The 15,475-nt window shown below is 42.3% G+C and overlaps 1 protein-coding gene across 5 annotated transcripts in view; it reads left to right on the top strand.

Moving 5' to 3' along the window:
• The window catches only part of LOC117509407 (1-phosphatidylinositol 4,5-bisphosphate phosphodiesterase eta-1-like), a 277,298-nt gene that overhangs the window by 49,040 nt on the left and 212,783 nt on the right, over nucleotides 1-15,475 (top strand). The window contains exon 1 of one of the 5 annotated variants that reach the window (XM_034169078.1): nucleotides 2,358-2,497. The exons of the other annotated variants lie outside the window; for them this stretch is intronic. Within the exon in view, the coding sequence (XP_034024969.1) occupies nucleotides 2,455-2,497 (43 nt within the window). The 5' untranslated portion in view covers nucleotides 2,358-2,454. Of the gene's footprint in view, nucleotides 1-2,357; nucleotides 2,498-15,475 lie in introns of those variants that run through there. 5 annotated transcript variants of the gene reach the window in all.

Raw genomic sequence — 15,475 nt, 5'->3', positions numbered from 1 at the left:
TCACGTGTCAGATGGAGGTCACGTGTCAGATGGAGGTCACATGTCAGATGGAGGTCATATGTCAGATGGAGGTCTTGTATCAGATGGAGGTCACGTGTCAGATGGAGGTCTCGTATCAGATGGAGGTCACGTGTCAGATGGAGATCACATGTCAGATGGAGGTCATATGTCAGATGGAGGTCTCGTATCAGATGGAGGTCACGTGTCAGATGGAGGTCACGTGTCAGATGGAGGTCACATGTCAGATGGAGGTCACATGTCAGATGGAGGTCATGTGTCAGATGGAAGTCACATGACAGATGGAAGTCACATGACAGATGGAGGTCACGTGTCAGATGGATGTCATATGTCAGATGGAGGTCACATATCAGATGGAGGTCATGTGTCAGATGGAAGTCACATATCAGATGGAGGTCACATGTCAGATGGAGGTCTCGTATTCGAGGTCACGTGTCAGATGGAGGTCATGTGTCAGATGGAAATCATGTCAGATGGAGGTCATGTGTCAGATGGAAGTCACATATCAGATGGAGGTCACATGTCAGATGGAGGTCACGTATCAGATGGAGGTCACGTGTCAGATGGAAGTCACATATCAGATGGAGGTCACGTGTCAGATGGAGGTCACGTGTCAGATGGAGGTTACGTCTCAGATGGAGGTCACATGTCATATGGACAGAAGTTCATCAAGATAAGATCTGAGTGAGAAAAGAGTTTGTGGTTGTGATCCAGATGTGAGTACTGTGTTTCTTTCTCTGCAGAGGGACGCCGTCCTTCACGCTTACTCTTTTTTCATTGGGTGCAGTTTGTCTATCCACCATCCTTCCAGTCTTCAGATGAGGATGGTTTTTGTCTGTCTGCTTTGTAGACAAAAACTCAGAAGAACAGAGGAAGGATTTTGACAGTTTTTGTGGACAGATGGTCGTTGGCCGGGGAAAAAACTGATTTAAATTTGAGACAAATCTGAAAATCTGTCATCTCTTTGCTCTTTGAAGGTGTTTCCAGAAACAGCCTTATAATGGCACAAAACTCTTCTGTTGTCATTTGATGTCTCTAGTTGTGACTATCCCTCAGTGTTGAGGAAGATTGATTCCCGGACAAAACAGGCCCAGTCTTGACGCGCACGTTTTTTTTTATCAACGCTGCACATGGTTACCGCGTGAAGCTTCTGCCAGTCAGGATCTTGCTCTCTGTCTTTTCACTTCCTCCTCTTCTCCTCTGCATTGTTTGTTCACATTTTTCCAAAGACTTCCACTCCTGTGTGGATCATTGCTCACCAGCTGGTTTGGCCCCTCATGTGCTCTTCCCAGGTCTTTCACTTGATGGAGCAGTTCTTGAGGATGTGTTTCAGGATTTCCTTATAATGTTTCTTCTGCCATCCTCTGGACCTTTTCCCTTCACTCAGCTGAATGTAGATCAATGTGACCCAACCACCCAAGCTATGGCTTTTGATGATAACACACTTGATGCTCTGGAGTTTGGCTTCAGCCAGGATGGTGATGTTGGTATGTGCAGGATTCTCCTCAGGCAGTGTTGCTGGGGTCTTCAGGTGGCAGCTGTAGGTGGTCCAGGTCTCAGTTCCATACAGCAGGGTTGGCATGATGACAGCTTTGTAGAGGAGGAGTTCTGTCTCCTGTTAAAGGTCTCTCTTTGGCTGAAGGCGGTTCCTGCACACTTGATGTCTATGTGCTTCCCGAGTGCTCATCTGGTTTTGGGCTGCAGGAGGAAAACAAGTGAGATTTTGTACAGATCTGGATAAGGCTCCGATCTGTTACAGTGAGAATCAGAACATTTAGAAGTATAATTTTCCCTCTGTTCAGCTTTGGCAGAAGAATTCTTTCCAGTGCTGCTGTAGTTTTGTTTTTGTTTTTGTTTTTTTTATTTCCGGTAGGTGGAGTGAGTGAAGGTCAGTTAGTTTTTGTTTGTTTTTTAAAATGACACTGTCTGTAGGTTTGTTTTCTGCGCGTCTTTCCGGAGGCAACACTGATAAAGGAGGCAGTAAAGTGGGTCAGAACGTCGGCAGGGATTCCTCCGTGGGGTTTTTCTTTAGATACCGTGGAGGCTCTGAGAGCGGAACAGACCCGTTGGATTCAACCGGAGCCGCTGTCTGATGTTATGATCGCAGGACGCGTAAATCCGCGGCTCCGCGCGCGCGCGTTATCAATCGCTCTCCTCCGCTCCACGCGGCTCCTCGTCTCGTGCTCTTCGACTCTCCGCGCACCACGCGCGTGAGAAACCTTCTTAAAGGATTTGGAGATGGGCGCGCGGAGGCTGGGGACGCTGGCTGGCTGCTGACACGGTCACGGAGACGCGTCCGGACGCGATGGGGACGTGGACACGTCGGGATTCTTCACGCGCCGTTTCCGACCTCGGCGGCCAGACGCGGGATTCAAAATGATGCGCAAAGCGCGCGGAGGGAGACCCACAGCACGAGACACACAACTGCACGGATAAATGGCAGAACTTGAAGTTTGCAGAAATCTCAATTTGGAAAGAGGTAACATGTTTGTTTGTTTGTTTTAATTGCTTTTATTTGTGGCGCGCGCGCTGTTTATGTTCCAGGCTCGTGCGTAAATTCTCCGTCTCGCCTGATGGGGAGAAATGTCATAACAGAGCTGCAGGTGGAATATTAAATCAGGGGATTTATTTACGCCGGAAGGAGAGAACAGTGTATCAGACTGACAGTCGACTGGATTTTATAAACTGAATCAGAAATGAGTGAAATATTTCAGGAACTGTCCGCGGTGCTGAAATGAGCTCTTTGCACGTGTCACTAGGGGGCAGAATACACCTCTTTGTATTTAAAGGGCTTGTTTTTCGCACAGTTCACACCTGTGCATGTTTTGGCTGCAGCGCAGATCATTAGTATATTTGGTCATTTCCCACCAATTAATTAATTACTTCAACAGTCTGTAACACTTAGACACAAACTGGCATGTACAGGTTCTAAAAACCTAAAGTGATGTTTTCATATTATTTGCTTGATGCACGCCTCCAAAGCACACTCAGACTAGACTGCTGACACTCAAAGCGAAAACAACTTTGGCTGAGCCCAAAGGACAGACTCTCGATTTAACAGTCGATTTACGCTCCCCACCTATGGTCATGAGGCTTAAACTGGAGAAGCTGGAATACCCGGGAGGGACTCTGACTCGAGCTGCTGCTCCTTCACATGGAAAGGAGCCAGCTGAGGTGGCCAAGGATAAGGAAGTGTGGGATGAGCTGCTTGGTCTGTTGCCACTGCAACCTGAACCTGGATATAAGCAGCAGAATGAATGAATGAAGTAATGATCAAATCCATTTTTACTAACATCAGCTGACAGAAGCAGACTGTCTGAATTCTTTGTATGTTAGAGGAGTATCTATCTTTATGACATCATCTTGCTGTGGCCATTCAATCTGAAAGTCCATCTTACCATGGCCAGATAGCCAGGAAAAGTCTGTGCAAAATTTCAGAAAAATTCATGAAATAGTTTTTGAGAAAATGGCATAAAACAGTGGTTTTCAAACTGTGACCCTGCAGCGGGTCTGTAATCATCTGCTTCTGCAGCAGCTGTTCTTGAAGCAACGAAGCAGTGCTCCGACCCACTTCTTCGTTTTTTTTTTTTGCTTCGCTGCTTTTCAGAAGTGGAAAGTTCACTTCTTAACCCCTCTCAAAGCCATTTAAAAATGTTAATTGTGAGTCACTTTTGTGCGGATTAAAGTCACTAAGTGGGACTCTTGTCTTGTTGCAGGGAAGAAACGAGAATTGTTCTCCATTCCGTTCGCACAGCTCCAAACACTGCACTGCTCTCTGCCGAGTCAAGTTAGAGTCCGGTCGAAATTAATAATTTCAAAGTGAATCGGCGTTTAACTCAAATGACACCTCTTTCCAAATATTGTAACACAGACAACAAACTACAACAGACTAAAACATTTTTTCCTCCCAAAATGAGACGTCCTGCGTTCTTTATGAGTTACATTGATATTGACTTGCAGCACAGCCGATTGGGCTCAGCTCAGAGGTATGGAGTGACATTTATGCCATTAATGTCTGAAAGGAAATGCTTTTGAGAAAAACTACAGATTTTGTTTATTTTTATTTATGTCCAGAGATCAAGGATCCAGTGACCAATTTCATATTGTCACTGGAATCAGATCAATAAGTGGAATCGATAATGGCATCGATATCGATAAAATCTTATCAATACCCATCTCTGAACTTGAATTAATATTATTTATGTTAAAATGTGTTAGTTATGCCAAAGACATTTAAAACACACAGAGATGTTTAAACGTTTTTTAAAAAAGATGTTTAAAATATGACAAAAGGTAAAAATAGAATAGCAAGTTCTTTAAAAATACGTACATGTTTAAAATGTTTGAAAAGGGTGTAAAATGTGTGAAAGAATAGAAAGTTCTTTAAAATATGTTTAAAATGTTTACAAAGGCTGTAAAATGTATAAATGCATAGACAATTCCTTAAAAATGCACAAATACTTTTAAAATGTGTATAAGATGTGTAAAAGAATAAAAAGAAACACAAAGATGTTGAAACTGTGTGTATGTGGGGGGGGGGGGGGCACAGCTATTCATTTGTTCTCTGGGGGGGGCTCACTCTCCTACACTTTGAAAACTCCTGGCCTAAAATTATTCAAGTTCATTAAAATCATTGTGTAAGTTGACACTGATTAAGCGAATCTATATGAAAAATGATTGAAAAACAGGTTTTCAAGCAATAAATTGAGAAGTGTGCAAAATTAAGTAGCTTCCAAAAGAATTTTTATGCAAAACAATTCTGCAATAAATGGAACTGTGTGAAAAATGGCCATTTTCCCCCCCACAAAGGTTGTTTGTGTCAAATTTCAGAAACATTCTATGAACAGATTTTCAACAATAAATCTCACAGTGTGCAAAAGAGAAATTCTTTTTGCCCGTTTGGAAAGCCCTGAAGGGGCCCTCAGAATGATTCACAGATAATGAAATGTTTTTGTCTCTGCACAGCTTCCCACAAGATCTTTATGCAAAATTAAAAAGTCATTGGCCAGTTTTTCTACAATAAATCAAGCAGTGTGACAAATAGCAATTTTTTTTTGTCAGTCAGAAAGTTCCACCCCCACCCCCCCTTCCCCCACCAAGGAATGTTTGTATCAAATTCAGGAAAAAATCCATCAAACAGGACTCATAGCATGAGTCCTGTGAAGCTTCACCCAAAGAACAATAAAGGGAAAAAAATTTCTGAGGCAATTTGATCAACTCCTCACTGAGGACCTTCTCTTGACAAAGTCTGGTTGAACTTGGTCCATTACATGTTTCATTTTTGGCTGCAAACCAGTTCACTGAAAGACAGACAGACAGACGGGACTGTTCACATCACCTCTGTCCTCCTCTGTTTGTCATTTTTACTTGAAACTGATAACTGATTGTTAAAATGTCTGACTATTTTTAATGCAGATCAACTGATCACTTCATGCAATAAACGTTTTCACCTCCTTAATATTCGGCTCAGTAGCAGAGGTGCGCTGGATTTTTATTGGCAGCAGGCGAAATGAGAGTTTTGTGTAATCCAGGCAGGACAAATTGAGCATCACGCAATGTGACAGTGTTGAGCTTTGGTGGCAAATTGAAGACCCCGGGCGATTCCAGCTAACCTTTTGCTCTCAATCTCTTATGCTGCCAAAAATACAGAGCATCCCTGGCACTTGGGAAGCAGGATGTGTCAAACCGTCAGTCTTCACACCCGCTGCGCCTGTTTGTGTGTTTCCTTCTCGATGTTTGGCCTGTGAGGCTGAGGGCCCCCGCTAATTGGCAGGAGCACCGTCTCTTGCTCACTCCTCTCTCCTGAGGGTAAAGGTTTTTGTAATATGTTTGGTTCTGTGCACATCACCCAGAAATCATTAACCCGACTGACTTGGACAACTGAGGTATCGCCGTGGCTCAGGCGTCAGAATGCACAGTTTTAAAATCATCTTTTACCTGTGAGAGTCAGAGACTGTTTACAACACGCCGGCCGACAGCTGCAAGACTCACCGGAAATTACACACGAGGCGGGAACGTCTCCAAGGAGCCGTCCTCATCATAAGATCAAATGAGTCTATAACAAGATTTGGATTTTTAAAAAATCTGATCAACAGATACTTTTCAAAAATTTGTTTCTGTCCCTTTTGAATGCTAAAATAAATCATCCATATTCAGAGAGAGCAGCCAGTGTTTCTCCTGCAATATTATAGGCCTGGTAGGCCGCCAGGCCAACAATAACCACCATCAAGCTGGAAATATTTTGTTAATAATGCCAACGAAAATATACTAACAAATATCGATTAGTTTGGATGCCAATAATCATTTCAGCACATCAGCAGGATTTTGACTTTGATCTTCTCTCACATAAATAATCTTCTATGGAGTAACTGTTATTTTTATAATGGTAAATTTACCCTTTACCATTTACCATTTTTATAATGATTTGTCAGGCGCTAATTGTCCTATTATTAATATCAGAGGTACCAAATAGTAGGCAATTTTTTGCATAAAAAATGTAAGCACACCATTAGAATCTTTCTGTGAAGGCTCTCAGTTGTCCAGGTGGTTTCCATAGTAGAGAAGCTTGAATCTTTGACTGGACTGGGTTGTTTGACGCGAGGACGTTTCGCTTCAAATCGCAGAAGCTTCCTCAGCTAAATTTTTTGCTCTGGTAGTCTGACTTCTGTCTTGACTCTTGTATTCTTCTGCGATTTAAAGCGAAACATCCTCACGTCAAGCAAACCAGTCCAGTCGAAGATTCAAGCTTTTCTACCATTGGAATCAACACATCTACATGGTGGTTTTTGGACATAAATAAACTACAGCACTCACGGAATACTGTTGTTCAGTCTTTCAAAAGATTGCACATGATTGCACAAAAATGATCAAACTTGTACCGGTTCCACATAGTTTTAAGATATTTATTGTATGTTTTGATTATTTTATTTTTCATTTTAATTCCTTCACTTTCTGTATTGTATTGACTGGTTAACTGGTCTAACAGATCATCTCTGCAGATTTCCATTAAGTGAGGTGGCGGCTTACTCACAGAGAAAGCCACACCTTCACAGCGGACACACGTACAGAGCCACACATGTAAAGCACATCATATATAGGATGATTTATTTAAAAAATCTCAGTGGTGGTCAGCTGACAACAGCAAGATATTAAAAAGTCCTGCTGCTGTCCGCTTCAGTTAAAGTTAGTAGTAGAGATTTCAATACAAGGCATCAGACATCAGAATCTCACACCTGTTCCACAGGTTTTGACTTCTATCATCTCAGCTTTATTTATATAGCACTTTAAAACAACTACATCTGCCACAAAGTGCTGCACATTAGACATAAAATGCTATTGTCTCATAAAATTTACGAGACAATAAAACATTAGAACAAGTTAGAAAAACATAAAAACAAAAAGAGTAACCAACACATAAACACAATGAAGAATTAAAATAGATACAACATAAAAACAGTGGGGCATTACGTCCACCTCTGAATATATTTTTGTACTGGACACAGTTTTTCATGAGTTGCTGGCTCCCCTTCACTCAATTAATTAGTGTGGCTAAAACCTTCAGTAACGCCGGTTTCACACCATACATCTGTGCTGCTAAAGGTAAAGTGTTATTTTTTAAAAGTATAAAATTTGTGATTCTTAAATAATGAGCACATTGCTTAACTTTAGCATTTGCATTGCACTTCTTGAATTTGATGGTGGGGGGTGGGGGTAGCACAGGGGCAGAAATTTTTTTGCAGTGTGGAGAAACACTGCAGCAGACCGTCACTAATGTCTATAAATCTGGATGGAGTGAATCGTGTGGACATGGAGCCGTGTGCAGCTGTGACTGTCGTTGAGCTGATCGGCACGGATGGTCCAGTTTTATTTTGACAACAGTCCTGTTGAAGATTTTGGACAATAAGCTCCGGCTGAGAGAAAAAAGACAAAGACAGAACGGTCTGGAGGCACACAGCGGCTCATCTGATTTTTCCATGTAGAATGTGTTTCTCCTCGTCTGTCCCTCCGTCGCTGATGATGATGAATCTCAGCACGTTCCTCCTCTCTTCTCTCCTCACATCTGTCTCTGTGTTTGTCGCTCTGGGTCAGAGTGCGCCTCCTTCCGCCGTCACACTCCCCTCCACCTGTTGTATCCAGTTTGCTGTGAATTTGTCTCACATTTATAACCTCTGCCAGACAGCAGAGGACGGACAACGTTTTGGCAACAAGACACAGTATCTAAAAAAAAAAGGGCTTGGTTTTTGATGGAATGGAAATCAATAAAAGTGGTTCCAGTCCATTGGAATCATGTCCCTCAGACATGATCAGTTCCTCTTGTCAATGCTGGCTTGTTTTTTTTTTTCCCCTCCCAGAATTCCTCTGCAGATCCATGCGTCACGAGAGCAGGTGTGACATCATGATGTCAAACTCTATGTCATGCAGCAGCAGAAACACCTGCGTTGACCATGAAAATATGTCAGTCTACATTTATCCACACAGACACCTGATCATGAATCGATAAAGAATCAGAATGATCAACAAGTTCGATATTGGCCATTGATATCGATAAAATCTTATCAATGTCAGTCTTGGATAAGCTGAGCATGTTTTGGTGTGACTGTGACTCTACCTATAAAATGTTTTTTTTTAATCTCTTTCATAATTAATCATGACATAACAAAGACCTGACTGCCGTCCTCTGACAGTTGCTGGAGACAATAATGACCCCGTTATTATCCTGTCACAGGACTGAGTACATTCCTTGATTGTTTCTTTGTTGATCTAAAAAGTGTTGGATGGATTTCGACATCATTTTATGAAAAACTGTGGATCAAAATGTTCCCTTTCTTCATTTGACACTGAACGCTAGTTTATGCTTTGATCTGTTTTGGCCAAACTCTCACCTTGTGACATAATAAAGCTCTGACAGGGATCAAAACAAGAGTTCTGTTGGTTGGTGGAGATGCAGCAGTGTGCACTCTCTAAATCCATTTTCTCACATGAGCTCTAGTCAGTAAATGTTCGTTTACGGGAGTGCGACGGGGACAGTAGCACTTGTGAACGTGTGCATGAAGCAGAATGAATCAACAACATTCCCAGTGCATTGTCTGTGAAAGGACAGCAGGGGGCAGCTTCACAGCAGAAGGCAGATGACTGGAGTAATAAGTTACATCATCATTATGTCTTTGTTGCAGTTGATTAATGATGTATGAACTCACTGCTGAAAAAAAGCGCAGAAGATATGTCATTAATGTACAAACTAGCAATTTAAACAGAAATGATGTAACTGTTCTTCTATGATACGTCTGTCATCTTCTAACTTTTTTTTTTCCCTTGATAAATATTTTCCTGAGAGACAACTCCTGTAATGGGATGGCAGTAGTAATATGAGGAGAGAGGATCACGCAGACAGTTGAGTGTTTATTGTGGTTTTTCCTGCATGTTTGAGCACAACTGAGAACAGAACACTAAAAAACATCACCCAGTTATTTTACTCAGCCATGTGTTTGATAAAAAGCTTGAGTGCCGCTCTGGTTATCACTCATGTTTCCCAGTTGCTTCCAGTGAACTATAATTAGAATTTGCACAGTTTCACTGATCAAGCACTGGAATTTTTCATGCATCCAACCTGAGCATGTAAAACTTTCCTAAAGCATATTTTATTTTTAGTATGCTGCTTAGTTTAAAAAAACTGGTTATTAAATAAAAATGGATTCTCTGCCACAAAAATGTAAGCAGTAGTGAGGATTTTGCCAGGAAGCTAATGAATAAAGCATACCTGAATATTCATTCTGTTGCTGTGTTATCTTATTCTCCAGGAGGAGGGAGAGAGAGAGAGGGTGGGGGTGGGGGGGCATTCTCTTATTTTAATGTCAGACCAGTTCTCAGACAATTGAACAGGTTGTAGGCCTTGCCCATGTCATGTACTCATGTAGCCCCCCTCACACACTGTGATACATTAAAAACTGCTGCTTTGCTTTTGAAACCTGAAATCAGCACTAATCAGGATGAGGTTGTGTATTATATTTTATGTGGCTGGCTCAAGTGACTGCAAAGACATGTTACCTGTTATAAATGGGTCATAATCCTGCACGTGCCTTTACCAGCAGTGACTTCATGGTTATGAGGGGTGGTGATGTACCTTGTAAAATTTACAATGGACTTATGGTATTTTAAAAGTGAGAAATTGACTCAAATTGGGGCAAAAAATGCACATTTGAATGCGTTTTGAATTTTTTTGTGAAGTATTTGAGATAAGAGGTACGTTGTATTGTTGAAACAAAAAGTTTTCACCCTATCTGTTTGACTGACGGCAACATATCTCCAAAAAGCCACAAAGGGGTTTTAGCCGGCGTCAGTGTAGATGCAGGTCCAAACATGAGGTTATGTTTTGAAGCACTTGTGGCTCGAGAATCATTTTAAAGTAATATTTCCATGAAGTTACACATTGATTTCTGTGTTAATTATAATTTGTTGAACAGCACCCCCACCAGCACTTTTAGTACACATAAACACAAGACGGTTGGGCCTGAAAGTAGACCAAGTGCCCTCAGAAAGTCTAACGATAACTGCTCAAAACTCATTTTCTCAGACATGAAATCAAATTTGAACATTTAACTGAAATCTGTCTATAACAAACTCAAAAACAGCTAAACATTTGTCCTAAACCACTTTAAAAACATCAGTCGTATCATAGCAGTAGTTTAAACCATCTTTGGTGAGGGTTTAAAAAGTCATATTTACTGTATTTTCTGGAGTCACACTGGCGTGTACGTCGCACCTGTCAGAAAAATGCCTCTTGAAGAGGAAAAAGACATAAAAGTTGCACCAGAGCATAAAAAAAGTACAGTACTGGTAAAGTTCTCTTTGGCTGCTCCCTTGTTTTCACTCAGGGTCCTCACAGCAGATCTAAGGTGGATGTGCATGTTGATTTGGCACAAGTTTGACACCAGATGTCTTTCCTGATGTGAGAATGGAAACCTTCTGCACTGAAAATGAGCACACTTAAGCACTTGGACACCACCCTTATTAGCGTTTATGTTTTCATTGTTGGAGTTTAATTTGCTTAGTGATTTGATTCTTGGGAAACCCTTTATAAATAGCTCCTGCCACAAAATTATTTGCGTACATTTGTTTGTTTAGAAATGGCATCCAATTTTATGCTGAAAATGGCCATGGGCTTTAATTGAGCCAGTAATCCCAAAGGGCCCTTGGCACTTAATTATTTATTGTGAGAACAATTAATCCATTTACTCTTGCCTGTTGTTGTTCTCTGCATTGGGGTCGCTGAGATTCAGAACTTTATTAACACAGCCGTCTAACAAATCAACTCAGAACTATTCATTCATTCGTCGATTTTCTATACCTACTTATCCCAGTTAACTTGGATATGCAATAGAAGTCAGGAATCAGATCAGGTTTATTTATATTTTTTTAATTGGTGATATCCGATCCAGTTTTGGACAGTACTGGACCAATACCAAAACCAGGAAAATCAGATCATATCTGATTTAAACCAGTCAAGACAACTTATTGCAAATAAAAATAGTTTGAACAAGGTAAAATTGTCATGATGCACCGGGCCAACTCTTTCTCTTTCAATACCCAAACTGAAGGCATCAGTTGATAACCAGTACTGATCCAATAATACAGATATTCATAAATCAGTTTGTGTGCAGGGAACTGCTATGTTTTGTTTCCACCTCTACAAAAAACATGACATATCGGTGCTGAGGGTGAAAATACTGCAGAAGCGCTTCATGCTATGAATACATACTGAATGTTCAAACTGCGATATTTCACTTCCTTGCTTTGATGTCAGCGCTGAACTCTTCCACTCGGGGAGCCCCCTGCAGCCTCTCTGCTGAATGCATTATCATGCTGCACTTGTCGTGTTTATTTTTATTGCAATGCTTCTCCTAACTCGACACCCAGCGGGAACCTGGGAACCCAATTTGTAGCACTAGCAACCTGAGCGCCGCCTTTAGTGCTTTTAATTAGGTGAAGTGAGTGCCTGTGAGATAAGTGTTCTTTGTGTATAAATTCATCATTTTCCAGCTTTTCTGAGACTTTATGCTGCTAACAAGAATATAAACAGCACATTTCCGAGGTCGTCTATGTCAGTTTTAGGTCGTTGGTTTGTTTATTTAGGTCGGGTGCCGTGGTTAATGCTGATGCCTCTCACAGGAAGGATTGATTCTAGATTCCAGACGGCGTCTTTGTAGAATTTGTGTGTTCTTCCAGTGTCTTGATGGATTTTCTACACATTCTCTGTTTGCCCCCCCAACAGTACAAAAACATGGAGCTCAGGCTCTTTGGTGACAATAACGTGTAGGTGTTGGTGGTTGTTTCATTGTGTCAACTCTGCAGGTGACTGGTCCAACTCGTCCACAAGGGCTGTTGTGATAAAGAAGTATACTCAACAAAAATATAAACGCAACACTTTTGGTTTTGCTCCCATTTTGTATGAGATGAACTCAAAGATCTAAAACTTTTTCCACATACACAATATCACCATTTCCCTCAAATATTGTTCACAAACTAGTCTAAATCTGTGATAGTGAGCACTTCTCCTTTGCTGAGATAATCCATCCCACCTCACAGGTGTGCCATACCAAGATGCTGATTAGACACCATGATTAGTGCACAGCTGTGCCTTAGACTGCCCACAATAAAAGGCCACTCTGAAAGGTGCAGTTTTATCACACAGCACAATGCCACAGATGTCGCAAGATTTGAGGGAGCATGCAATTGGCATGCTGACAGCAGGAATGTCAACCAGAGCTGTTGCTCGTGTATTGAATGTTCATGTCTCTACCATAAGCCGTCTCCAAAGGTGTTTCAGAGAATTTGGCAGTACATCCAACCAGCCTCACAACCGCAGACCACGTGTAACCACACCAGCCCAGGACCTCCACATCCAGCATGTTCACCTCCAAGATCGTCTGAGACCAGCCACTCGGACAGCTGCTGAAACAATCGGTTTGCATAACCAAAGAATTTCTGCACAAACTGTCAGAAACCATCTCAGGGAAGCTCTTCTGCATGCTCGTCGTCCTCATCGGGGTCTCGACCTGACTCCAGTTCGTCGTTGTATCCGACTTGAGTGGGCAAATGCTCACATTCTCTGGCGTTTGGCACGTTGGAGAGGTGTTCGCGTCACGGATGATGCAAAGGAGATGTGTTGCACTACATGAGGCAAATGGTGGTCACACCAGATACTGACTGGTATCCCCCCCAATGAAACAAAACTGCACCTTTCAGAGTGGCCTTTTATTGTGGGCACTCTAAGGCACACCTGTGCACTAATCATGGTGTCTAATCAGCATCTTGATATGGCACACCTGTGAGGTGGGATGGATTATCTCAGCAAAGGAGAAGTGCTCACTATCACAGATTTAGACTGGTTTGTGAACAATATTTGAGGGAAATGGTGATATTGTGTATGTGGAAAAAGTTTTAGATCTTTGAGTTCATCTCATACAAAATGGGAGCAAAACCAAAAGTGTTGCGTTTATATTTTTGTTGAGTATAAGTCTTATATGGTGCCAGTGCTTATCTCCTGATTCTGTAGCGTGAAGCGGGTGAGAGTCGATGACTTTCCCTGGATGGGGCGCCGGTCTGACAGAAGTTACTTCCCCAAGCCAGGCCGGTAACCATTTATAGCTGGGTGGACGGAGACAAGTGTCTTGTCCAAGCACACAGACAGGTAGCATGAGTGGGATTTGAACCCAGGTCTACAAAATGGCAGGCCACCTACTTTTCCACTCCTTATCCACTCTTTAAATACAGTTTCCCAGACTCCAAGATAACGGCTGCCAGCGGGGACTTTGACTAACAGTTCAGAAATGACTTTCTGTCCATCCGTCCATCTTGCAGTTCTTATCTGGGCTGTGTAACCAACAGGTTAACTAATACTAATACTACTTACAGCAGAAATACCTTCCCGACGTCCTTCTCATTATTCCCCCGTCACATTCTCCAGCTCCATCTTGGGGTCTCCACCTCGTGTTTTGTACCATGTTAACATGAAGAAGCCACAGACCTACTCTGAACTTTGATCCTTACAGAGTCCAGTTGACTTTGGTCTACGCATCTGTGATGTCATTCTTTCAAACACCACCCAAAGCTTATTGCTAAAATGTTTAAATGTAAAAAAAAAAAATTAACTGATTTATATTAATTTGTTATTAAAGTTGGTCATGTCTGGGAGCATGTGCTGCTGCCGTGCTTTGCCACATCATGACACCACGGAACCGGCAACTGCCCAGACATTATACCATTCATGATTCATGTGGTTCGGGCATCTGGTAAGGATGCCTCCTGGGCACCCCCCTAGGGAGGTGTTCCAGGTACGTCTATCTGGGAGAAGACCCAGGACTAGGTGGAGAGATTATATCTCTACACTGGCCTGGGAACGCCTTGGAATCCCACAGTCAGAGGTGGTCAGTGTGACACAGGAAAGGGAAGTCTGAGGTACCCTGCTGGAGCTGTTGCCCCCGCGACCCGATCCCGGGAAAGCGGTTGATGATGAGTGTGATGAGTGATTCATATGGACGACTGTTCTGTAAAACTGCTATTTTTTGGGATTTTGTGTGAACATGTGGCTCACCTTTCAGATATGGTACCTTCTGTGATTTGATAATTTGACTCATAATAATTCTCTTTCTCTCGCGTAATTCCACATGGGACGGTCGCTGCGTTAGCGGCACGCAGGTCGAGAAAAATCAACCAATGAAGCGTCACTTAATTATTTGGATTGCCGTGCTTGGATAAATATGACCACCCACGAGTCATTCTGCTGTTCATCAAACTCTTGGGGCAATTTTTGATTTTGCTCAATCTTAATGATGTCACGTCTGTGCTGTTAGCATTAGCAGCTCTGTGCCGTGGCCTGATTTCCCCACACGTTCATCCAGAACCATCACACAGAGTAATTTAATTTCATGAGTGTCCTGTGAGGTACACTGAAATGGGATGGAGACTCTGGGACATCACGTCCAAGTTCAGGAGGAAACGCAATGGAGCTGATGAGATCATCTCATCTCATCTCATCATACTGTAGATCAGATCCCATCATAGATCAAATCCCACTCTGTTTCACAGTGATTTGAAACTGCAAATCACAGTTCCAAAGTGGACATGCAGTACTCTGCTTTTATGAAAGACACATTTTCCAGCGTGCTGTTGGAATAATTGGTGGAATTTTAAGACAATTACATTCAGACCCACAAAGTTACTTTGGCAGTGACACAGTTTGAGTGGTCTAATACGTGGTTTTACATCGTTATCAATCAGGTGAAAGGTGCAGGTTTTACAACACCGCTGTCCCTCCTGCAGGGTGTTCTTGATCTGCCAACCTGTTGAAGGTGTTTGTCTCATCCAGTACACTTCCTCGCTGCTGTCCAGTTGTGTTCTACAGCGTGGAGGCGGTGTCGCAAACAAAAAGACAGCAGGCGGAGCCAAAGGTGGCGCTTTT

Source organism: Thalassophryne amazonica, chromosome 4, assembly GCF_902500255.1.
Source record: "Thalassophryne amazonica chromosome 4, fThaAma1.1, whole genome shotgun sequence".
Classification (NCBI taxonomy): Eukaryota; Metazoa; Chordata; class Actinopteri; order Batrachoidiformes; family Batrachoididae; genus Thalassophryne; species Thalassophryne amazonica.
This window is presented reverse-complemented; position numbering and strand designations above follow the sequence as displayed.